We start from the raw sequence: 27841 nt of genomic DNA on the forward strand, positions 1-27841 counted from the left end.
CTCACAAATTCTTAAAATCTGCATAACCTTTCTAATTATAGCTTTTTTTAATTGCTAAATTCATTTTGTCTGTAGTTCATGTTCCAATAAAACATCTTTAATCTCTTTTATAATTACATTGCTTATATAGTTCTAATCTCAAAGCATTCTCTATATTTCTTCTCATCTACAACTGCTGTAAAATGATTACAAGTTTTAGAACATGATTTATATACAGAGTGGTAACTATCGACCGCCCAATAATTACACATGTAATTCCTTGTGAAAAACTAATATGAAAAAGCGTTTTCCGGTTTTTGATCTGACCCATAATTAATGAGTTATAACGCTTTAAAAATTGATGACGTCACTTAAAAATGAGGCTAAATTCACCAAACGTACACCAAATGTATAACTTGGCATTTTAGGCAATGCTAAAAATGCGTCTAACCAATACCTCCTAGATAGCTTAGACGTAGTATCTAGGAAGTATTGGTCTAACCCTGCTATACAGAAAACAAAAGAGATATAAAAACCAGTATTTTTCCCCTTGCACTTTACAGGAAAGAGAAAAAACTTTTTTTACAAGTCAGAACAGGTTGTTTGCATCACACAAAGCTAGCTTCACAGAGGTTATAGATAAGCGTTAAGGCGGATACACACTACTATGACGTGCCGTGTAACCACGTGACGTCAGATGGCGTGATATCATATCAGATATTATACGGTGTGCACACTGGTGTGATGCATTAAGACCGAAACACACTATGATGTCGAATTTGTGAAATCTTATTCGTGGAAATTCTGTGACGTACAAATTATGTGACGTGGAATTCCCACGTCACAGAATTTCCACGAATCTGAATTCACAACGTCTCTGACATGACGTGCAACTTTATTGCGCTAGGCGTTTGTGCTTTCCAAGCGTGGCCCATCTCGGCTATTCTGTCGGCTGCATTCTTCAATCTGTGCTCTTCGGCCGAGAATCGCACTTTGGACGCCATTTTGTACTCAAAAAAAGGGAAATAGAGAAATTTTAAACACACTCAAAGACGAATTTTGTCCATTTCTTTGGTGGAAGCTGATTTCCGTCGTTGTTTTAGTCGATTTAATGATATTTATTGGTCGTTATATTGCAGCGTTTCCCAACCTTTTTTATATCACCGACCTCTTGTGTTGAAGATCAATTTCGAGATGCAATCCCCCAATAAAATTCAAAATCATAAACGCTGGAAGCTGGGGACTGTAGCTGTACGAGACCTCCGAAAATAAATTTTATGACTAGGCTTGAGCCCCCTTCCCCCCAATAATTAATTATTGTACAATGCAATGCACCATTTCGCCACATTCGCGTATGGGGTTGATATATACAGGAAGAAAAATGATTTTCACCTCCCTTCAATGTTTTCTACATGTCGACGCCTCTGTCCAAAATATATTGTTTTTGATAATTTGCATATAAAAAAATAATTCCCTAGTGTAGTTGAGGAATTTTATAAATATGAAAAAAAAAATCCAAATGAGGTATGTCTGATGAATATAGTCGGACCCCGATACAATAACAAATTTGACGAGCGTACCCCGATGTAATGATAATAAATTTTACTATCGTACTCCGATATAATGATGCAATACATGTATAGCATATAGTACGTTTTATCATATTTACCAACGATGCGCCGCAATTGTTATTATACATAATCGCCAGTAAAAGCTACAATTTTTTATTAGTTATTATATTTACCAATGATTCTTGGGTACTGTGCATAATCACCGGTAAAAGTGATAAATTTAGGGCAATTTATCAAACTCACCAAGACGATTAGTAAAGTCCATAATAACCAGTCATTATATATAATAACCGCATAAATAAAATTTATCGTAACATATATGTTTATTTATCTCATATTCAGATACACTTGTTTAATTTTACAATTTCAAAGGCTAAATAAATAATTTGTTGACTGACCTGAAACTTTATGTTTTCTCCGTGCATTTTAATTTCTGAATTCTCGGTGGGTAGGGTCATAGAGCAGAGAATTTGACCAAACGTCGACCAATCGATCAGTTGCTCTTCCATCATCAACACACGAGCATAAAACAAATTAAATGAAAACACGAAAAAAATTTAAGTAAATCAAAACGCCAACAAAAAACAAAATTGATCAAAACGCGAACAAAGCAAAAAGTACGAGGAAAACAAATATGGCGTCTTCACATGCCATCACATGACTGACGAAAATCTGAACGATTTGATGTTTTTTTGTAACACGTAATAAGGCGTGTTACGTCGGATTTCATAATCCGACACATTCACACGTCGCGTCAGCGCAGTGTGAACGTACCTACAGAAGACTCATTGGTGGAACTCTATATCACACGCATTAACGTGTGGTAACACGCCACGTCAGTGTAGTGTGTATCCACCTTTAGTCGTTTTGTTTTATTCTCCAGAAAGTACTGCGTCTAATTATTTGTTGTTATAATTTCTAATTTGATGGCATTCAGCATACAAGAATATTGTGACATGCACCTTATGCCACGGATCAGCCTTGCAAGCAAGGTTATACAGAAGTAGTCTTGGGGGCGCTTGACCTCCGGAAGTACCTATTTCCGCCGCTAGATGGCGCCACCGGAAATGTTTTCGATTTTTCGCACGTTTTTGACCGACTTCCTTTTTAGCCGGATTTCGCACCAGATTACCTGTCCGATATATTTTCAGGATCTCGCACCAGACTACCTGTCGACCGTATTTATTTTCAAAATGGCAGTTGGTCTTATTTATTTGGAAAAAAACTATTTCAGTACCCTATCGGGATTCGAATCCATGACAACTGATAAAGTCTTTCGTTTTCCAGGATAGTGTGCTAACTACTGAACCAAATAGACTTGCTAGAGAAATGCCTTATGAAATAAGTATATAAAAATAATAAAACGTAGAACGTTTAAGCAAGTGAGTTAAAAAACGTCGCTCCTAATTTTGATGTGCCTATGATCGACGATTGTCCACGGAGTTATTGGTGAAAAGGGCGGATATTGGGAACCATATCTACTGTTTTTCAATTATTTTCCACAAACCTTTTTTGAATAAATTTTTAAAAATTTTCTCAAGATGGTCGATCACGTGACCCACGTTGATGACGATACTAGATGGCAGCACTACCGATATTTAACTCCCGTGAAAATCATTCACTATGTCGTTATATAAAAAATTTTATCAAATGTCTCGATTTTCTCTTTGGACATGAAGTTGTATTAGAAACGAATTTAAAAAGAGAAAAAATTAAGTCGCCAAATTACGGCAAAAATGTCAATTTTGGCACTAAACTAACCAAGATTTTTCTCTAGCTGTTTTCAATCCTCAAGTTTGAAAAGATATAGTTCGTTTGTGGTTGATGATGATGATGCTAATTAACCCCTAGTGTTCAAATTATGCTCCTTCGAGAAGAACCTTTTTATAAAAAAAAAATATCCAAATTAATCAAACATGATCCAAAAAAACACGCTCACTTTCCAAGCGTTATTATTTTTACCCATCGTCTTTGGATCTTTAAGAGATTAGATACCAAAAATATGCACAAAAAAAAAACACACAGAAGTTTTCATTGTCAACATTTCTATATTTCCTTCCATAACGAAACGAGATTTGTAACTACACCCTTTATTCTTTAGACATCACTTCTTATACCACATAAATAAGAAAGATATTGTGTCTTCCCGCACTTTATTATTTTATTTCTATTTTAGTTTTTCATTATGTCACTCTATTCATGGCTTTTATTTTATTTTTTATTCACTTCAAACACTTAAAAATTATTTATTTCACTTGTTTTAGTTCACTTTATTTCCATTGATATTATTTTTTTTTAATTCAAGCCTTTCCAACTTATTCTATATTTTACTTTTATTAATTATTCAAACTTTTATTCAAAAATTTTAATTTTTCTTTATTTTATCTATTTGATTTCTATTATCTTAGTGTCATCAAATTATTTTCATTTCGTTTATTTTTCAATCATTCAAAATTTTATTTTTTAATGTTTCATCGTTTATCTATTTGATTTTTATTATCTTTGTGTCAACATTTTATTTTCTTTATGTTTTTATCGTTACTATTCATCTATATATCGTTTTTTCATTATCTTTGTTATTTTATTTGTATTATATATGTAATCATTCGATTTTTATTTACTTAAAATTGTTTATTTTGTCGTTTGAAGATTTTACATTTCTTAAATAATATATATGTATATATTTTTAATTAAAATGCCATGTGAATAAATTTCACGCGTAGTTCAAAAAATGAGACAGACTACAAGTTTATTCAGTTCAAATATTTATTCATATCAAGATATCGATCGCATGCTCGATGAGTTTATACATTTGTCTGGAATTTAAATTAATTCCTTTTATCGTCGGTGTATTATTGACAAAAACACGAATGTCATAAATTGTATTACATTTCGTGAAAAAACCACCATCACCAAGAGGTTGGGAACGAGAACAGTTTCCTCTAAATTTGAAGCCGGAGTCGTCGTACACATTCAATGCAAGGCTAGATAAAGTGATAATCACGGACACAACGATGATCCCGATCAAGGCTTTCCCGGTCTCTTCACGGCTAAAAAATTTTCTCTGGGCCGTCACAGCGCTATCCTTTGGCACGTCTTGCATAACTCTGTACTTATCACGATCTCCACTGGAAGTGACAAATGCTAGCGGGATTTCAGCAATTAATATGCTTCGTTATGAAAAATCGACGTGGTCTTTCTAGTGTTAAACTGTATTTACGTTGAATTGGGTGTGAAAACCGTGTCTCTGACATGTCTCAATAAATAAAATTTTCATAACTTAAGAAAATATTCATTTCCTGCCGTTTTATGAAATATCAATGTTTCTTGCATTTCTGCTGAAAATATTTCTAATGTTTATCAATCCGGGAGGTTACTTCGGCTTACGTACTATAAAATATTATATATGTATGTTTATTCGAGTTTTTTTTCATGAATTTTATGTTCCTTAGCAGACATTGTTACCACGAGAGGCATGTTTTTTCGAATAGTGATGAGAATAAGAAAAGGCTAAAAATAAACTACGGTATCCGTTATGATGGGTGTCAACTAAAGAGTGGACACGACATTTTAACTTTTATTCTTTCTCACACCAATTTTCTCAGAAGCATGTGTGTATTCAATAAAATAATAATACTTATAGTTATTTATCCCTTTTTTTTTATAAAAGTATTATTATTTTATTGAATACACACATGCTTCTGAGAAAATTGGTGACCACCACTAGAAAGACCACGTCGATTTTTCATTAGGAGCGACGTTTTTTAACTCACTTGCTTAAACGTTCTACGTTTTATTATTTTTATATACTTATTTCATAAGGCATTTCTCTAGCAAGTCTATTTGGTTCAGTAGTTAGCACACTATCCTGGAAAACGAAAGACTTTATCAGTTGTCATGGATTCGAATCCCGATAGGGTACTGAAATAGTTTTTTTCCAAATAAATAAGACCAACTGCCATTTTGAAAATAAATACGGTCGACAGGTAGTCTGGTGCGAGATCCTGAAAATATATCGGACAGGTAATCTGGTGCGAAATCCGGCTAAAAAGGAAGTCGGTCAAAAACGTGCGAAAAATCGAAAACATTTCCGGTGGCGCCATTTAGCGGCGGAAATGGACACTTCCGGCGGTCCAGCGCCCCCAAGACTACTTACAGTCAACGGTATCCAACACGAAAGCACCAAGACCATAAAGTTATTTTGCGACTGGACCGCCGATTGCGCGAGTCAGGGTGTGTATTACCGCAATCAAACGTAGACGATGGGCCAGTATCTTCCGTAAGAACACCGGCTTTCGAAGATAACGGGTTGTCGTTGGTTGAATCAGATCCAGCAGTCGAGCACGAGAATTAAATTCAAGTCACGTAACGGTATTAAACGTTTTGCACGATGAGTTTTTGCATTCGTATCATTACACATGGGTGCAAGCACTTTCATCAGAAGATTATCGGCGAAGGAAAGTATTATAAATAACGTTTCAAGAACTGGTTTAACATTAATAACTGATTATTTATTACGTTAAATGTGGAAATACATAATCTAAGCACTGACGTTTCACGTTGCACAAACAGCTTACTCGCTGGAGACACAAAAACGTTGTGTTATGTTTACAAAGGCACCGTTGCCACTATATGATAGCAAAATAACACCTTTAGGTTTTAGCCTTTTAAATGGCTAAGTATATTTATTACAATACTCCCCCAAAAAATATGAATTACATAGATGATTATATGAATGCAAAACAGAAGTTAAGGTTCATAAATCAAACGTGAAGGCTTTCTCCACTCACACAATGGATATCGACGAGTCAGTGGTACAGTACTTTTATCAGCAATATCATGGTTCACCGGATCACTTTTTGTTGCACAGTTCTTATCAAGAGCAGAAGAATTCACTCCACTGTCTTTGACATCTGACACAGGAATACAATTGTCACAGCTAGATGAAGATTCGCTGTCATCACTGGGATTTGGAAGTGATGAATGAGTGATGTTCTCATCAACAGGAACATGTGTAATAGATCTTTCACTTGAAATTGATTTCCTAGGAATAACACATTCACTACTATCAGTAGTCACTGGATTATAACCATGATCAGGGCGTAACTGATCAATGTGAGCAAGATATTTCTCACTAGCGATGTTAACAATCCATGTCTTGCTTCTCTTGGGTTCCACCAAAGTTCCCCGACTGCACTGATGATTCTTACTGGATCGAAAAAAAACTTTCTAACCAGGGTGAAAATACCTTTTTGCATTATGACTACGGTCATAATACATTTTCTGTGAATCTTGTTGTTTTTTTAACGTTGCTTGAACACTGGGATGTACAAGAGACAATGGTGTTCTGAGTTGTCTAGACAAAAACAATTCAGCGGGTGATACACCAGTTGTACAATGAGGTGTAGAACGATATGTCATCAGGAATTGAGAAATTTTGTTATTCAATGATCTATGATCATTTGGATCATTTTGCATTTTTGACAATGCATGCTTGAAAGTCTGTACTGACCTCTCTGCGAGTCCATTAGATTGAGGATGATATGGTGGTATCAGAGTATGAATAACTGCATTAGATTTTAAAAAAAATCTGAATTCCCTGAAACCAATTGAGGACCATTGTCGGAAACCAACTCTGACGGTAAACCGTATCTAGAAAATAAGTGTTGTAAAGCATCAATGGTACTAACAGAAGTAATAGAAGGCATTTGCATCACCTCCAACCATTTAGAGTGGCTATCAACAACCAAAAGATAATTCTTTTGATCTTTTTGAGCCAAGTCGATATGCACTCTATCCCATGGAAATTTGGACTATACCCACGGTTGAAGTGGGGTTCCTGGCAAAGCTTTACTTACTTTCTGACATGCAGAACAATGTTGAACAAGATTTTCGATTTGTTTGTCCAACTGTGGCCACCAAATATGACTTCTGGCAATAGCTTTCATCTTGGAAATTCCACAATGTGTATCATGCAGTAAATCTAATAAACGTGTTCTAAACTTTTCTGGGATAATCACACGCATTCCCCATAGAAGACAACCACAGTCCACGGACAACTGATCCCTTCGTATGAAAAATGGTTTTAAAGCCTCATTATCGAGTCTTTCAGGCCAACCAGACTATTCCCAAAATTGGGTCATTGCGAGTTGCCTTGGCAATATCTGAAATAGTTATCGGCAAATCTCACAATATGAAATCTTAAATACATCAGATTGTGCATCCATCTCAGATTCCACTGGAGCACGAGATAATCCATCAGCATTAGCATGATCAGAACCCTTTTTGTACTATAGAATACTTGAATGAAGATAACAACAAAGCCCACCTCTGCAGCCTAGCTGCTGCAATTACAGGGATACCTTTGTCTGGTGCAAAAATGCTTATTAAGGGGCGATGATCAGTTACCAATACAAAAGATTTACCAAACAAATACTGCTGAAATTTATTTTTTATAGAAAAAATGATTGCTCCTGCCTTTTTTTCAATTTGAGAATAATTTTGTTCAGCTTTAGTTAACAACTAGAGGCATATGCTATGGGATGTTCCTTATTGTCTATGACATGTGATAAAACAGCTCCTAAACCAAATGGAGAAGCATCACAAGATACTCGTAATGGCAATTTTTCATCATAATGGACAAGTACTGCATCTGATGATAGAATGTTTTTACATTTCTGAAAAGTTTCTTCACACTGAGACGACGATTTCCATGGTGTGTCCTTATGAAGCAATTTCATATAGAGAGCCCAATAGCATAGCAGAAGTTTTAATGAACTTCGAATAATAGTTCAAGAGACCTAAGAATGACTTGAGTTCAGTGACATTAGTGGGACCTTTCATTTGCTTAATGCACCTAATCTTTTCATCAGTAGGATGAATGCCTTGACTATCAATTATATGACCAAGAAATTCTACACTTTCTTGCAAAAAACTACATTTTGACAAATTAAGTTTGACATTATAATCAGAAAATCGTTGAAATACCTTCTCTAATGTTTTCAAATGTGCATCAATTGTATCACCAGAAATCAAAATATCATCTTGAAAACATATCACTGATTACAAACCCTGAAGTATCTTTTCAATTGATGATTGAAAAATTGCCGACGCACTATTTATGCCACACACCAATCTCGATGGGCGTACTAAACCTAGGTGAGTGTTGAGAAAGACATTCTTGAGAGCGTTTATCAAGTTCGATTTGTTGGTAAGCATGACTCAAATCCAACTTTGAAAAATACTTTCCACCGTTGAGAGTCGAAAATAAATCCTGCTGTGTAGGCAGTGGATACTGATTTTGATCAAGATACTTGTTCACAGTGACCTTAAAATCACCACAGAGTCGAACATCACCATTCTTTTTCGGCACGATCACAAGAGGTGTTGCCCAACTGGAATTCTTCACAAAATTCCAAACTCCACGTTGTACGGATTTGTGAATTTCTTCGGCAACTTTCACCTTCAATGAATAAGGCACAGGACGTGATTTGCAAAAAACTGGTTGAACATCCTCCTTCATTTTCAATGTTGCCTTGATATGTCTAATTGGTTCACAACTTTCCTCGAAAAGCTTGTAATATTTATCAGTCAGTCTCTTGGCAGGAACACCGGATTCATTCACGTTGCGTATGGAAAATTTTAGGCCAATTCAACTTGAAACATTTTATCCAGTCCCTTCCAAACAATACTGATCGATCGCCTTTGGCAATTACAGCACAGGACTTGGAAGTCTGGTTCTCATAAGTGACATCTACAATCACCTCTTCGGAAACATCGATAGGATTTTAATTGTAATCTTTAAGAAATACATTTGTAAACTTGGGAACAACATGAGGTAAATGTTTCTTCAGCCAACACTCGGAGATAATGGCTACATCTGCCGCAGTATCTAACTCCATTTCCAATTTTTTACTACAGATCTGTACGTTAACCAAGAAACGAGATTCTTTATTCAATTTATTAATTGAATTCACTGAAAATAAATTACACTCTTCAGTGTCCAATTTATCTGCAGTAGATACCATTTTAGCAGAGAAATTTTTCTGCTTTGACTTGCATACTGGAATAATATGTCCAATTTTATTGCAGGCATGGCACCTAGCATTTTTGTATTTACACTTTTCGGCAGTGTGTGACGCACCACATCGATAGCATTTCTGAGAACTTGTCTTATTACCATGAACACCTTTACTCCATCTTGGCTTATTTTGATGAAAAGTCGATTTTCGAGGTACATTCGATGAGAGTTCAGCCGCTGTAACCTTGATATTACTAGAGCCTTCTTCAGCGACTTCCATTGCTATAGCTATGTCAATGGCATCTGCAAGTTTCAAATTTTTTCTTGCCAGTAGACGTTTTTGAGTTGCCTCGCAGCGAATACCGCAAACGAATCTTTCCCGCAAAGCCTGGTCCAAAAAATCGCCAAAAACGCACGTTGATGCCAGCCATTTTAATTCCACCAAATACTCGGTGACGCTTTCACCCTCCTTTTGATTTCGTCGGTGAAACTTGAATCTTTCAGCGATGGTAATCAGTGCAGGACGAAAATGTTCTTGAAGCAATTTGACGAGCTCTTCATACTCACAGTCCTTGGGCAGACGCGGTGTTACGAAGCAATTTATATGTTTTTGCACCGAGCACGGAGATCAACACTGGCACGCGTTTTTCATCTTCCACTTCGTTAGCTAGCAAATACTGCTCGAGCCGTTCGATGTACAAGTCAAAATCTTCATTGGCATCATCGTAAATCGACAACTGACCAACCAGGCCTACTTTCGACATTGTAACTGTAGCGTAATCAGTTTCTTTTTCAGCGCATACAAGATTCGATTTATTTACCTTTACCGGAACACTTCCTCGTCGCCATTATTATAAATAATGTTTCAAGAACTGGTTTAACATTAATAACTGATTATTTATTACGTTAAATGTGGAGATACATAATCTAAGCACTGGCGTGAAAATGCACAAACAGCTTACTCACTGGAGACTCAAAAACGTTGTGTTATGTTTACAAAAGCACCGTTGCCACTATATGATAGCAAAATAACACCTTTAGGTTTTAGCCTTTTAAATGGCTAAGTATATTTATTACAGAAAGAATTCTGTCAATGACTGCTTCCACAGCATTCCAATGACAGCACTTTCCTAAACAGGATTCTATTATGGACTGAGGAAGCAACATTTACTCGTGAAGGTGTCTTCAACAGCCATAACAGCCACATATCTGGGATTTTTCAAATCCCCATGCAACACGTCCAAATGCTCATCAGGTTCGTTGGGGAATTAATGTTTGGTGCGGCATTATAAGCAACAATCTTCTGGGACCATATCTGCTTCCACAACGTCTGATTGCTGAAAACTACCTCGTTTTCTTGAGAGATTGCCTCCCAGACTTCTTTGACGACCTTCCCTTGGCTATCTTGCGAAATCTTTGGCTGCAGCATGATGGGGCACCGGCCCATTACGCATTGAATGTCCGCGAGTGGTTAAATCAAAAATACCCAAATTGGTGGATTGGCCGCGGTGGCCCAATACAGTGGCCTGCTAGATCCCCTGACCTAAACCCTTTAGATTTCTTTATGGGGCCATCTTAAAGCGCATGTGTATAGGCATACGCTTGACTCGCAAGAAGACCTCGTAGCCTTGCATGCGGTAGTGACAACAGTGACACCGTCCATGCTGGAACGGGTTCAGCTCTCCATCCCACGCCGTGCTTCTTCATGTATCTCAATAGACGGAGCACATTTTGAGCACTTTCTAGTGTAAGATGCAGTCTTCCTTTTAGCCACTGGTGGGTGAGTGATCATAGTGACGGACTCGCATCACGAGGTCCCGGGTTCAAACCCCACCGTCGCTACAGTGGTGCTCGGCTGTAGTTAGTTTTCTGTGGTTCCTAACTTAGAAGTGTGAATGCGAGCCGATCTCCCCGTTAAAAAGTCTCGCCACAGAGAGCAACAGGCCTACAATGTTACAAATATTCAATCATTATACTTCACTCACAATTTCAAGCATGGATGGCAGCACTGAAATATCAGACACAACACTAGCTACACACTCAGACTGTTAGGTACACTCAACTTTGTTTCTTTCGCAACAAGTTTGATTAAAAGTTTCTGATTGAATCGTTGTTATTATTTTACTGTTTTCACTAAGTCACAACTTCATCAAGCTACCATTTTTACATCCCTCGTTGAAGCTTTTCACAAGTTACAGTTTCGATGAAAGTTCAAAAAACCAAAAAAAAAAAAATACTGCCGTTTTATTGATCAACATTGTAAACAACAACGTAAAATAATGATTGCGCAGTAAACACGTACGCACTGTATGCACCTTCCCTCAGAAAATTAGACTTAATAGTGACGGTAAAATAATTGCACATTTTGGCAAAAAAGTGTTGATTTGGCTAAGAAAATTTTCAAACAGATCTCATTTGGCTAACATGGTACAAATCTTGCGATAAATTTGCCAATATAGAAGATGAAGCTAACACGTAAGTGATACGTAATAGCAAGGTTATAGTATCACACTACATGGAGAGAAAAGTGTCAATCGTGAAGTAAGAAGGCCGAACTTGGCTTCTAATGAGATTGAATCTTTCAGTTCATTTTTAAGAAGTGACAACCCGCTGCTGGCGGAGAAATGCACTTTGGTTCGGTGTTTGGCATATAATTGACCGTTAGAAAAATGACGAGTCACAAAATTTTAAAAGCTTATAACTCACTTAATATTCGTCCCATCGAAAAACGGAAAACACTTTTCTATATTAGTTTTTCAAAAGACATCACGTGTGAAATTATTGGGCGGTCGATAGTGACCACCCTGTATATACATGGAGCAAATATCAATTTCTCATCTTTAATATTGGTACTACACTGAAGAATCAAAAAAACTGGTACACCTGCCTAATATCATGTAGGGTCCCCGCGAGCCCGCAGAAATGCCGCAACACGACGTGGCATGGACTCGACTAACGTCTGAAGTAGTGCTGGAGGTAATTGACACCATGAATCCTGCAGGGCTGTCCATAAATCCGTAGGAGTAAGAGGGGGTGGAGATCTCTTCTGAACAGCACGTTGCAAGGCATCCCAGATATGTTCAATAATGTTCATGTCTGGGGATTTAGGTGGCCAGCGGAAGTGTCTAAAGTCAGAAGAGTGTTCCTGGAGCCACTTTGTAGCAATTCTGGACGTGTGGGGGTGTCGCATTGTCCTGCTGAAATTGTCCAAGTCCGTCGGAATGCACAATGGACATGAATGGGTGCAGGTGATCAGACAGGATGCTTACGTACCTGTCAGAGTCGTATCTAGACGTATCAGGGGTCCCATATCACGCCAACTGCACACGCCCCATACCATCACAGAGCCTCCACACGCTTGAACAGTCCCCTGTTGGCATGTAGGGTCCATGGATTCATGAGGTTGTCTCCATACCCGTACACGTCCATCAGCTCGAAGCAATTGGAACCGAGACTCGTCAGACCAGGCAACGTGTTTCCAGTCCTCAACAGTCCAATGTCGGTGTTGTCGGGCTCAGGCGAGGCGTAAAGCTTTGTGTCGTGCAGTCATCAAGGGTACACAAGTGGGCCTTCGGCTCCGAAAGCCCATATCGATGATGTTTCGTTGAATGATTCGCACGCTGACACTTGTTGATGGCCCAGCATTGAAATCTGCAGCAATTTGAGGAAGGGTTGCACGTCTGTCACGTTTAATGATTCTCGTCAGTCGTCGTTGGTCCCGTTCTTGCATGATCTTTTTCCGGCCGCAGCGATGTCGTAGATTTAATTTTTTTACCGGATTCCCGATATTCACGGTACACTCGTGAAATGGTCGTACGTGAAAATTCAAATTTCATCGCTACCTCGGAGATGCTATGTCCCATCTCTCGTGCGCCGAGTATAACACCACGTTCAAACTCACTTAAATCTCGATAACCTGCCATTGTAGCAGCAGTAACCATTTAACAACTATGCCAGACACTTGTTGTGTTATATAGGCGTTGCCGACCGCAGCGCCGTACTCTGATTGGTTCCATATCTCTTTATTTGCATACGCATGCCTGTACCAGTTTTTTTGGCTCTTCAGTTTATGATCAGTTAACTCTTTGGAGAGGGTAGATATTTTTCTAAAAATCACAGTAAAATATGTAAACAGGTGGGCAAACTATGTGACCACCCCCCAAAGACGAGTTATTATATTGATTTGATATATTTAATCTCACGAGGACATATTTTACGAAGTTCTCTCGCGACATCTTTAATCATCAACGTTACACACTTTCCAAGGGGGTCGCGACCAACACTTTGGGAACCACTGTATCAAGGTAATAGAGATGAAGAAAAAAAACTTTTCAAATAGTCGTATCTCAAGCGTGGCAAAATATTGTTTACTTCAGACCGGCCGTGCATATAATTATATTATGATAATTGTGACAAAAGTTCGTGCATGTTCATTTCATAGTTTTGTTCATTTCATAATACTGTACGTACATTGTAACATTTTACAGACCGAATTCAAATATTTTTTCATTGTTTTTACCCTTCTGATTTCCTCCTTATCCGCTTCGCTTACAAGCGATTGGCAAGAAATTCGGATTATCTCTGTTTAACGAATCAACGATAAATATGGTAACCTTGTCCTAACCTAACCTCACGTTCGAAAAAGAAAGGAAATAAAAACTATAAAAGTAAAAAAAACAAATGAAAGGAAAACAGAGTATGATACAAATACAAATACAACGCCACAACAGGCAAATTGCCCAACGAGGTGGCTGACTTAAGAACATCATGGATCCCCGAGCCCCTACCTACTACTGCTACACCACACATGCATCCCCCCCCCCGCGGAACCCCCCAACGAATCGATACATGCGGGAATGTGCGTGTACGTGTAGTGCAACCTGACGTAAAGTTTCTTTCTGTGTAATGCTTGTTATGTGTAGTGCTGTCATCTGCACCCAGTTTTACAAACTATGAGTGAAGTGTTATGGTTGAATGATTTACCGTTGTAGGACTGTTACTCTCTGTGGCGAGATTTTTTAACGGGGAGATCGGCTCGCATTTGCGCCTTGAAGTTGGGAACCACAGAAAACCAACTTCAGCCGACCACCACTGTGGGGTTCGAACCCGGATCCTCGCATCACGAGTCCGGCACTATAACCACTCGACCACCACAGCGGCAAGAGATATACATATAAGATATACAATAAGTATAAGAGATATACATATATATACACTGCTCAAAACAATTAGGGGAGCAAGCAAAAAAGTGAAGAAAACCGTGCGAGACAGCCACGTATTGGCATAGAATGGATAGTACACGCGTATCAATGCGCAATACAGAAAAAAGACGTAAAAAAATTTGGAATAAGCTTTAATTCTTTGAAAATATGGAAAAAACATGAAAAGATGATTTAGGGCAACAATTTGGTTGCATGTAAACGATAAAAAAAAGTGCTGTTTAGACATGATGCATGAGTTTTAATAGGGCGTGTGGTCTCCTCGAACAGCTAAGACTGCTGCACACCTGTTTGCTATGGATGCGATGAGGTTATCGATCAGACTTTGGGGAATACTGTTCCACTCCTCAAGAAGTGCAATCTGCAAGTCTCGGACAGTAACAGGCGGCCTTGGTCGCGCAGCAATGCGTCGTCCGAGCATGTTTGCTCGATTGGATTCAGGTCAGGAGAGCACGCTGGCCATTCCATACGCTGTATTGTTTCAGCTTCAAACATGTTCTCCACCAGACAAGCTCTATGCGGTCGGGCATTATCATCCTGGAAAACAAAGGAATCTCCAATGGCTCCAGCGTAAGGGATGACATGAGGTCGCAGTATCTCGTCTGCATACCTTCGGGCCGTCAAAGTGCCATTCCGAATGATATGCAGGTCCGTACGTCCGCCTATGCTGATTCCACCCCATACCATCCAACCAGCTCGTCTGTATTGTGACCTTTCACGAACGAATGCGGGGTTATTTCGAGTGCCCCTGTCCCTCCATACCAGAACACGTCGGGTGTCACGCTCCAGACTGAATCGGGACTCGTCTGTAAACAGCACTTGGCTCCAATCATGTTGCTCCCAATCTCGATGTTCAGCAGCCCATCTTCTTCAGGCCGCACGGTGGCGTGGGGTCAACGGAATGCAGACCATTGGCTACGTGCATAGAGCCCTCCCTCATGAAGCCGATTACGTACTTTTTGGCTGGACACCCTTCGTCCTGTTACCAAGAGCAACCGTCTTTTCAGCTGCGTAGCATTCCCTGTTCTGTTTCGACGGGCTGTTAACCGTATATACCGGTCATCAGTTGCTGTAGTGGCGCGTGGCCGACCTTGCCCTGGTCAACGTCTAACATTTCCTGTTTCTTGGAATCGATTCCACAGCCTTGCAACAACACTTCTGGCGACTCCAACAGCGTCCGCGACACTACGTTGTGTTTGCCCGGATTCCAGTCTGCCTATAACACGCCATGCCATGGATTCCGGTAAATCACGTTGTTGAGACATCCTCAAGTCACCTTGTCTCAAAAAAAAATACTGCGCAATCGAATTTCACAGTTACGGCAGTAAAACAGACGTTTCTGCAACATCCCGATTTCTGCCCTTATCTCCTTTTTCTGGTTTTTGACGTCATGAACTTTGATTTGCATATGAAGTTTTCTTCTTCCGTTTCCTGCTAGGCTTTAAATTATGGATGATTCATTTTATGTTACTTATCGGTATACATCTTTGCGTAATTTTGTTAAAACCATGTGCTCCCCTAATTGTTTTGAGCAGTGTATAATGTTACGGTAAAAAAGCCCGAAGAGAGTAACCAAGTCGAGTTGGTAAAAGCAACACGCCTGTAAACGTATACATTTCGGGCTCTTACCAAGTACTTCGGTAAATGCTGGCATTTAGCAAATTTCATGAAAATTAGTAAAAATGCGAATTTTCTAATTTTAATCAATTAGACGCACAACGATCCTGACGCTAATTAAGTTCATAATTAATTAACTAAATAGTCATTCAAATTCGTGAAAGTTAGTAAAATTGCGAATTTTCTAATTTTCATAAACTTGAAAGTTTCTCATTTATTAATCACAACGATCCTGATGCTAATTAAAATCATAATTAACTAATCAGTCATTCATATTCGCGAAAATAAGTAAAAATGCGATTTCTCTAATTTTCATAAATCTGAAAGCTTCTCATTTATTAATTACAACAACCCTGATGCTAATTAAAATCATAATTAACTAATCAGTCATTCAAATCCGTGAAAATTAGTTAAATATCGAATTTTCTCATTTTTATAAATTCGAATGCTTGTCGTTTATTAATCACAACATGGACGGAGATACAGGAGGGCATGGGGGAGGGGGCATTGCCCCCATCGTCAAAGGTGAAGTCGACTGATCTAATGTGTATATGTATGCATGAATTGACATCATCATCATCGCGCCCCCCCCCCCGACAATATTAACCATGACCCCCCTGACTTCTAAGTCTATCTCCGCGTATGAATCACAACGATCCTGATGCTCGTTAAGATCACAATTAATAAAGACACGACAGGTCCTGCAAATGTACCCAATCCAGCATCAAAAACCTCTCTGTATTTTTGAATTATAAAATCCACAGGATTAGATTCAATTTTTTTAACTCCACCCAAAGGGTCAAACCATGAGAAACCCAAAATATTTGTGCATTTGCATTTTGAAATTAGCAGTTGTAATCTGACTCTCTTGTTCCCAAATTGTACTTCTACTATGCATGAACCTAGAAGTAAAATTAAATTTCCTTGAAAATCCCGCAATTTCACAAAAGTGTCTCTAATCTTAGGTTTGCAGCAACCAAACAAAGTTTCAAAAGTTTCTTCAGAAATTATAGAATAATAAGATCCAGAATCAATCTCCATTTTTAATGCATGGTTGTTCAATAAAACCTCGATAGCTTGTTTGAAACCAGAAAAGTTAACTACAGAATTCGAATATTAATTTTCGGTTTTAATTTTATGTGTGTATGGTTTATTTTTCTGAATACCCTTGGCCTGGCATTGCAGTTTGTATATGCCCTTTCTTGCCACAGTGCCCGCAAGTCGCTGATTTAAAACGACAATTAGAACGATCATGTCGTCCACCACAACCAAAACATACGTAACTGTTATTAGAAAAGTCATCCTTTGAAACATTTTTTTGTTGCGAATTAAATTTCTTTTTACTTTTAACTTGATCAACGAAATCAGAAGTTCCTGAATTAGAAACTTGAGAATTTTGAAAATGAATTTGTTTTGATTGTGAAAACGCAGTTTCAGCTGCAAGGCACTTGGCAACAGCATCGTCAAAATTCAATTTTGGCTCTGACAGTAACTTCCGTTGAGTTCCTTCATCTCGTAATCCACATACCAACTGATCGCGCAATCGTTCAGCAAGAGTAGCACCAAAATTACAATTTTCAGTTAATTTTCTTAATTCGGAAACGTAAGAATTTACGGACTCATTGAGGACTTGAAATTGAAATCTGCAATAAATTTCAGAGGGTTTTGGGCAGAAATGATTCTTCAGTAGTTCGAGTATATTATCAAAACTCACATCAGAAATCTGCTGAGGCGACACAAGGGAACGCAAAATCCCTAGCGTTTTTATTCCGCACACAGCCAAAAGAACAGGGGGTCTATTACGCTCATGTCGTTATGTCCGCGTTTCAAACGTGTTTGGGGTTTGCGGTGCATTGTGGGATAGATTTTTCTCACATCGACATCGCTACGTAAAACGTTAACTAACGAGAACCGGAGACCACTCGTTATGTTCGCGTTACGGAAGTAAACATGGCCGCTCGCGCGTACATTTTTCGATGGTGAGAGCAACGGAGACAAATTAGTTAGAATTGAAAATTATTCATTCATTATTAATTTATCAAGTTGTTCATTATAATGAATAATAATTCTCTGAATTACGTTCCTTAATTTAGTAACATGATTCAGAGACAGCATTATCGTTTAAAATGTTATCTGTACACATACTGATTGGAAAAAATTATTCATAGTGGTAAATCGTTATAAATTATTATACTCGGTACAAAGATAAATCACTCTACACAACGTTATTATTTTTTTTTAATCTTGTATGGAAATGCCTTTATTCTAATCTTAAACTCATCTTTAATATAAGAATATTATTTAACTGGTAAATCTCTCTATCGCGATGTTTTCAAGACATTTTGAAATTCGCTCAATATTTTTTTTACATCTCGTTCAAAATTGACGTCAATATATATTTAAACGTCTCCAGACTTTCCCCTTCTTAATTCGTTTAATCACATTGATATTTTGTAATATCAATTAAGTGTTGCTACTTTCTGTGCAGTACACAGAAGCGTAATGCAGTAAACACCATTACACACACACTATACTCTGCGCACACTCTAAAAAAATCAAAGTAAATTTTATTAATCAACAAATAAATTTTTTCTAATCCTTGAGTGCATTTTCTGATCGGAGTATAAAAAAGATGTCAACAACAGTGTAGATTTGGTGGCACTTCATTTTCATGTGTGAAACAAAGAAACCAATTTTCTAATTAATGATGTAAATAAAAGGTTACTTGTTCTTGATTTTGACTTAATATCAAGACGGTAGATAAATGTGTTAAAAACATGGTAATATATGATGATGATATTTTTGATAGTCGTTTTGGAAATTCATAACATCATTGAACTTCAATAGAGAATCATTTTTTAAACGTAATAATTTAGAAAATTTCCCCGCGCCAGTATCATGTGCGTGCATAGCCTACCTTTTTCTCAAATATTTGATGAAAATAAAAATAACCCGGATGAATTTAAAAAAAATGCAGCTTAGAAAATTAGGGACAACCAACACACACTAACGCGCACAAATAAATAAAATAATAATAACGCACGTGCTGCAGCACTCGTTGATAGTGATGATGATTATCAGCAGCGGAGAAAATTATCCGATTGGTCCATCCCTTTCGGAGCTAACGCAACTCTCGGACCAGGGAGTTTTTCGTAAAATAGATAACGACATACCGCGAGTTGCTGAGAAAAATCAAGTTTTTGACGATGGTGGCTGAGATTTGCGTTATGAGGCTCGTTGAGAATTTGCGTTAAGGGCGTGACGTCAGTAACGACCTCGTTGTATAACGACGTGAGCGTAATAGACCCCCAGCCCTTTTCTCTTCCGGAAGCGTTATCGCATTTGCTTCCAAGAAAAAAGTAAGCTGTTGTATATACGGGGTGATTATAAAAAAACTATCCCGACATATGGGCCCCTAACTATCATACCATTCACAGAAACTGAATGAAATTTTGGCATAAGGTATTTTGAGGTATGCGCTCAAGAATGATATGGAAAACAACAGTGTCACTCTAACAGTGACAAATGGCAACACCAAGTTTTTTGTATTGGAATGTGATCTCCATACTGAAAAACACTAAATAGCGTTGGAATGGCACCTGTAGCACGAAAATCCCCGGAGCTAGGCAAGGAAAAAGTAAAAAGGACTTTGCCGTGCACCAGAGCATTAATGTTCGTTTCATTCGTCACACCGTTTCTTCGGCTGAGATCCCAGCCTGATTAGTCCTCCACAAGGTCATGTGGAAAATTTGTGAAACACAATAAAATGCTTTATTTTATGCTGCTTCTCTGTCCTTATTGGTTGTCCTCACTTTTAGCCTATCTACCGCCGGTGATTTTCATGCTACAGTTGCCGTTCGAACGCTATTTAGGGTTTTTCACAATGTAGATCACATTCCAATACAAAAAACTTGATGTTGCCATTTGATATTTTCGAAATTTTCTCACTGTAACCGTAACTGTTAGAGTGACACTGTTGTTTTCCATATCATTCTTGAGCGCATACATCAAAATACCTTATGCCAAAATTTCATTCAGTTTCTGCGAATGGTATGATAGTTAGGGGCCCATATGTCGGGATAGTTTTTTTATAATCACCCTGTATAAATCCCAGGATCGCGAATTTGAGGTATCGAACTTAGGCATAGACCCAATTGTTGCCATGTTAGAATTTTATAAACATCAATATAGATAGATACCAGTGCCACGAAACTCGAGCGTGATAAGGAAAAGCAATGTCGAAATAAACATACCAGCTCTCATCAGGCATCAATTTGGTAAACATCCCATAGTTCGTCGCCAGTTTTATGTTTCATTAGGCCCCTTTTACACGAAGCGGATGCGGACGCGGGTCCGGAAGAAGTTTTGACAATTGGAATATACTGCGCCTTTCAGACGAGCCGAAAAATCTCCGCACCTAGGATATGTTCATGCGGGTCCGGACGTCGTCCGCATGTGTCAAAACCTAACTGCGGGCTCCGCATCCGCACATAGAAGTTTTGACAATAGGTTTATTCGGAGCTATTCAGACGATGCGGATGCGGAGCAAATTCGTCCGCATCTTTGGCTACTTTTTGAAGGTGGTTTTTCACGGAATTTTTTTAATTATTTGCCATAAATACCCTTAAAAACACCATATGATGGTCCCTTCTCATTAATATAATGTAACTACATACGTCTATCCCTCCGTTTCCTTCTGAGATGGAGATATAGCAACTTCAACTGCCTTTTGTCCATATTTCACAATTTTATACAATAAAACCTGCCAACAATGGCCACTGACGGGATCAAAATTATAAGCGTTCTGTTCATTACGAATATTTAATTGACTACATACTTTAATAACTTTTAAATTTAATTAAAAAATTTTAATTTTTTCTTTTTAAATTTTTAAAATTATTTAAAAATATAAATAGCTGAAATATTATTTTAAATATTTGTTATTTTTTTAAATTTTTAATCTGTTAATTTTTTTAAACTTTAAAAAAAATACTTTTATTAAACTTTAAAAAAAATACTTTTATTAAACTTTAAAAAAAATACTTTTATTAAACTTTAAAAAAAATACTTTTATTAAACTTTAAAAAAAATACTTTTATTAAACAACGTTATCCACGTACGGTGTTCAGTCAGGGCCGGATTAAGTCGTTTGAAGACCCTAGCACTTGAATATTTTTGGTGGTTCCCCCCGACACCTACAAGTTTATTTTACTCGATATTCAGTCTATAAACTTAAAAAAATGAAATTTTATATTTTAGAAGTGAGACTAATCTAAGGATGGGATTTCACTCTAAAAGGTTTATGAAAGTTATTTTATAAAACTTGAAAAATGTAACCAATAAACACATCTGTTAAGAACTTAACTGATCCGCCTATTGGTTGCATTTTTCAAGTTTTATAAACGAACTTTTATAGTGTAATCCCGGCCTAAGACAGAATTGTGATGTGAATATTTCTAAGCACAGGCATTTTGAAAGTCTCTACCCCTCCCCTTTTTTACTACTTGCAAATTCTTTGATATCTCCTGAATTTTTTTTCTTTTTTTTGGAACATCGAATGTTTTGGATGTTTTTGGAGAAAATTTTTCTTCCATATTTTTCCGAAAAGACGGATTTTTTTTTTCAAAATATTTTGAAAATATTTGAAGACATTTTCTCCCATCGACTACTTGTGAGGATCGGAATGAAGACATCTTTATTCCCATATTCTATATGGCTCTGGATTAAACCACCAAAGAATGCCTCTAGGCTGCCTATGGGCACTGAATCAGGGGTGAAGGAGAAAAATAATTACAAAAATTGCGAAAAAACAGTTTTTATGCACGAATTTCGAACTAAAGATGCGGGCGATTCGTCCGCATCTTCAATGCTCGTTTGAAAGGGTATGCGGACGCGGGTCCGCATCCGAGACTTTCAAAATGCCTGTGATTAGAAATATTCACATCACAATTTTGTCTTGGGCCGGGATTACACTATAAAAGTTCGTTTATAAAACTTGAAAAATGCCACCAATAGGCGGATCAGTTAAGTTCTCTCGAATGTAACAGATGCGTTTATTGGTTACATTTTTCAAGTTTTATAAAATAACTTTCATAAACCTTTTAGAGTGAAATCCCATCCTTAGATTAGTCTCACTTCTAAAATATAAAATTTCATTTTTTTTAAGTTTATAGACTGAATATCGAGTAAAATAAACTTGTAGGTATCGGGGGAACCACCAAAAATATTCAAGTGCTAGGGTCTTCAAACGACTTAATCCGGCCCTGAGTGAACACCGTACGTGGATAACGTTGTTTAATAAAAGTATTTTTTTTAAAGTTTAAAAAAATTAAAAGATTAAAAAATTTTAAAAATAACAAATATTTAAAATATTTATATTTTTTAAATAATTTTTAATATTTAAAAAGAAAAAAATTAAAATTTTTAAATTAAATTCAAAAGTTATTAAAGTATTTAGTCAATTAAATATTCGTAATGAACAGAACGACTTATAATTTTGGTACCGTCAGTGGCCATTGTTGGCAGGTTTTATTGTATAAAATTGTGAAATATGGACAAAAGGCAGTTAAAGTTGCTATATCTCCACCTCAGAAGGAAACGGAGGGATAGACGTATGTAGGTACATTATATTAATGAGCAGGGACCATAATATGGTGTTTTTAAGGGTATTTATGGCAAATAATTAAAAAAATTCCGTGAAAAATCACCTTCAAAAAGTAGCCAAAGATTCGGACGAATTCGCTCCGCATCGTCTGAATAGCTCCGAATAAACCTATTGTCAAAACTTCTATGTGCGGATGCGGAGCCCGCACTTAGGTTTTGACACATGCGGACGACGTCCGGACCCGCATGAACATTTCCTAGGTGCGAGATTTTTCGGCTCGTCTGAAAGGCGCAGTATATTCCAATTGTTAAAACTTCTTCTGGATCCGCGTCCGCATCCGCATCCGCTCCGTGTGAAAGGGGCCTTACTCGCTGAAACATTCGTCCGAGTGGAAGACGATAGAAGACGAAGTGAACTCTTTGAAGTATTACATTTAATACACAACACATGATAAAGGAAGAAGCACGAAAGAAATAGATGTTAACGCGTTGGCTACATGATTGCGAATGCTCGAGAGAGTGAGAGACACAGAAACAGAACGGACAGCAATCTTAAATCACTGGAACATTATAAACAAAGCACAAAATAAGGTCTATTAGATGCTGCCGTCTATATTAACGAAATAAATCACAGCACATCTGCTATAGATGGTGTTTGTCCAGCCCACATGATGGCTCAGAAACAGAGAGGCCACATGGAAAAAAATCTTCCAAAAATAGCTTGTCATGCAACTAGACATCAGTCATGTTGAATGCACATTTTAGCACATCAGAATGAATTCATAAAACAAAACAATAATTTACCGATTTGAAATCCGAATATTTATGCTGATAAGGAGTCATCATTGTTTACAAAAAATATTTGAACTCCTTTTTTTTTTCCTACAAATGAACATTTTTTTCACTCCGCCCATTTCCTCTGGAATAAATCGTTTGAAGGTGTACGCCCTAAAATTTATCACACTTATTGATTTAGCGTATAACATGGATTTAAATCCTCAACATAAATATTGCAACTGAAAATACAGTCGAATCCCGTTATAACGAACTCCAAGAGACTAGAGAAATCACTTCGTTATAACGAATTTTTGCTATAAAGAAATTCCAAGTTTTCGCATCGTTCCTATATAAAATTATCTGAGAGAATTAAAAAAGTGTTCGTTAAAACGAGATTTTCGCTATAACGATATTCGTTAAAACGGGAATCGACTGTAGTGTGAAATGCAAAATTTTTACTTTCACCTCTGAAAAAAACCTTACTTTAAAATTTTTCAAATGCACATTCATATGATGCAGGGAAAAAAATCAGAGCTCCAAGTAAGACATAACGGTTAAATAATAACCAGAAATTTGCCTGTAAAATATTTCCCTTATTAATTCGAAAATAATTCGGTGTCATAATAAAAAAAAACAAAGCATATTTCGGTTGAAAAAGAGAAACATAGTTAATAAAATCTAATTAACTATAAAGTATTGTAAAATAATTTTTAAATTGAATAATTTTTCATTTCCTGATTATACATGTTCAAACACATACTAAAATTCTAGCACACTAAACACACATAACTAAAATTATCCCTTGCGGGACAGAGCCACGTCCAGCTCTTGATACTAAAATTGTGTTGCTAAAGTTTACTCTAATTTTGCAATATAAGCTAGTGATTCCAAACATTTCTTAATATCTTTCGTGCTTTTATAATCAAGAAGAATGTTTGAAATGCGTTTGTTTAGTTTAACGTACCTTTTGTATCTTTTTTTGCCTTCTAAATCCACCTCTTCTCGAGGACCCAGGATAAGCATTCTGATCTTTGGATTTGGGTTACTCATTATGGAATGCATCAAAGATAATTTCAGTGGCACAATTTCATGTGGATACAGCCCCCTTATAACTTCGGTCGATTTATGGTAGAGAAGAAAAGAAGAAAGAGACAGAAAGAAAAACAGAAAAAGAAAGACGACGAAGGACCTTTGTTTTCGCAAGTGCTTGAATGGACTGTGCGGATTTGTCCCCAAACTCCCCATTCCCCATGTGCGGAAATGCACCGTGTGGAATTGTCTATACACCAAGAATTTTCTCTTTTTTTTGTCATTTGTTATTGTTTTGAGAATACCATTAAAAGAGGTAATTTTCATTTTATTAGATATATTGGTCTTCAATAAGCTTCTAGAGGGTGGGAAGTAATCTTCCCCGGAAAATTCACAATCTTAAGACAGTGATCCTAGTCATAAACCAATAGAAAGGGAAAACTATAGAATGGGGTAAATTCACTTCCCAAAAGAACATTTCATATAATGAAGTAAGTGGGAAGTATAGATCCCACTGCCCAAGAATGAGTTGAACATTCCTAATGATTTTTTCAAGGTCACTAGTCAAAAGAAAGTTATATAAAATCTATCACGAATATTATGTTCATTTCTACTTTGGAGATTTATATGAAAATATCTTCTTTTTATATATATATATATACTAGATGCAGAATTACGAGCTCAACTGTCAGTGATGAAAGACTGATGTCCATGCCGAAAATTGTGGAAATGTCAAATTTTCTTGATGTAAAAGAGAATATATTCACTAATCAGAGCCTCTAACACATTTTATGTATCAGAGCCGTTAATGCATTTTTTTTCTTTCTATGTTTTACTTTTTAAAATAAATACAAACATGTATTGTGTGTATATATTTGTTCTAGGTTAAATATTCTGTCAACCTTCCAGGGTTGCAGTCAATAATCGTTTGAGCTGCCAATATTCGATTCAGCGCATGAAACGTCTGTTTAATAAATTAAAATTTCGAATCCTGAATAAGATTTAAACGTTTGTTTAGGTTTGGATTGAGCTTTAAGCTCAGTTAAATGAGCTTTGCGTCAATTTAATAAGCTTTGTTTAGCAAAAACTGACCTGGTGTGACAAAATTAATCAGATGAAAAAGATGGGATATCCTTCGACACTGAAAGCGGACGAGCAGTTCTAACGAAAATTATACTGAAATGGGATAGAGCTAGACGGCTTTTTCCCAGCCCTGTATATCCAGGAAATGGATTTTTTCTGGATTATATGCCGTCATGAATTCAAAAAGAAAAGTAATCTGGTCTCCGCCGGGAGTCAAACCTAAGCCCTCTTGCATTCCGAGGAAGCCTACTACCATCTACACCACTCCACTAGGAACACGACCCTGCCTTCCTAATTTCTCGCACTGTGGCATGAGGTGCGGCAGTAGAGGCATTAGTAGCCTCTCTTAACTTCAGCAAATGGCCCCCAGGTGGGACGGTAGAGATAGACGGCTGTTTCTCAATATATCAAGAAAACAGATGTCTTCTGGATTTCATGCCTCACATCACAGTGCGTGAAATAAGGAAGACAGGGTCGTGTCTCCAGTCCCCAGTAGCACGACGATATCGTTAGGATATTGTACTGATACCGTTCCGACGTCGGAAAGAGGTCGGAAATATTTACGTGTCCGATATCGAACGATATAGTAAAAATGTATTCACTCAATATAAACTCCAAAATATCTTCTTTTTCCTTTAAAATAGTTTTTTACTCTCATTTCGTTTCAAAGGAGAATATATTGTACGATAATTAGACCATTTTGAAGTAATCCAAATTTATCTATCTCGACTATGACTGACAATCGTTCTATGCAAGTGTAGTGTCGCAAGGCCGTGGGTCGCAAACATATTAAATATTTAGAGAAAAATGCATATCCACAAATAAAAATTCTGACGCGTTCTCTGTGCCGCAATATTTATTTACTACTTGTTTAATTAAATAGACACTTCTGATCATAGACAATTATTCCTTAACAAATATACACTGCTGGCCACCGTAAATGCAACACCCTGAAGGAAGCATGCAAATAATATGAAATTTACAACATGCATTAGCGGAAGTGAGATATGCAAATGATTAGAATTTCAGCGCAGACGCACATCACGCGCGCCAGTGGCGCCACTTCAAAGCGCTATTTAAGGCTTGGAGATTTGGACGATTTGAAGTACGGCAATTGTGTTTTTCTTGTGGTTTTTTCAAAAAAACGATCAATTATGCCTCGTAGGAAACAGCGATCATCTTTTGATCAAGTATCCGAGTTCGACAGAGGAAGGATAGTGGCCTACCGAGATTGTGGATTATCTTTCAGGGAAATCGGTAGTCGTGTTGGACGAAACCAAACAACTGTAATGCGGATATGTGATCGTTGGATGCAGGAGGGTACGGCGGACCGACGTGTTCGATCGCATCCACCTCAGTGCACCACTTCACGTGATGACAGGCGTATTGTGCGTATGGCAGTGACGGATCGCTCAGCCACATCACGAACCATAGCACAGCACATTCAGTGTGTACCGCATCATCCAGTGTCTGCGCGTACCATTCGACGCCGTTTACAGCAGAGTGGTCTGTCCGCAAGACGTCCATTGCTTCGTCTACCCTTGACACAGAATCACAGATCACAATCGCGTCTCCGCCGCCAATGGTGCGATGAAAGAAGGATGTGGACGGCACAATGGAATGAAATTGTCTTTACTGACAAGTCACGCTTCTGTCTGCAACACCACGATGGTCGGATTCGAGTCTGGAGACACCGTGGAGAGAGGATGCTGAACAGCTGTGCTATGCACCGCCACACTGGTCCTGCACCGGGTATTATGGTATGGGGCGGTATTGGATACCACTCTCGCACTCCTCTAGTACGCATTGCCGGTACTTTAAAAAGCCAGCGTACATCTCCGAGGTGTTGGAGCCAGTTGTCCTTCCTTACCTTCAGGGCTTGCCCACAGCCATATTTCAACAGGATAATGCGCGACCACACGTGGCACGCATTGTCCAAAGGT

The 27841-nt window shown here is 37.6% G+C and overlaps 1 protein-coding gene across 6 annotated transcripts in view; it reads left to right on the plus strand.

Moving 5' to 3' along the window:
* Pde1c (Phosphodiesterase 1c) overlaps positions 1 to 25685 on the plus strand; it is a 923665-nt gene extending 897980 nt beyond the window's left edge. For 5 of the 6 annotated variants that reach the window (XM_089239484.1, XM_089239482.1, XM_089239480.1 and 2 more), the window contains one exon: positions 25481 to 25685. In XM_089239484.1, coding sequence (XP_089095610.1) covers positions 25481 to 25521 — 41 coding nt within the window. In that variant the 3' untranslated portion in view covers positions 25522 to 25685. Of the gene's footprint in view, positions 1 to 24800; positions 25453 to 25480 lie in introns of those variants that run through there. The other variant, XM_089239481.1, reaches the window with a different exon arrangement.
* The last annotated feature ends 2156 nt before the right edge of the window (positions 25686 to 27841 follow it).

Source organism: Pholcus phalangioides, unplaced genomic scaffold (genome assembly GCF_987345545.1).
Source record: "Pholcus phalangioides strain wild (caught in Gottingen) unplaced genomic scaffold, Ppha-v1.0 ptg000011l_1, whole genome shotgun sequence".
NCBI lineage: Eukaryota > Metazoa > Arthropoda > Arachnida > Araneae > Pholcidae > Pholcus > Pholcus phalangioides.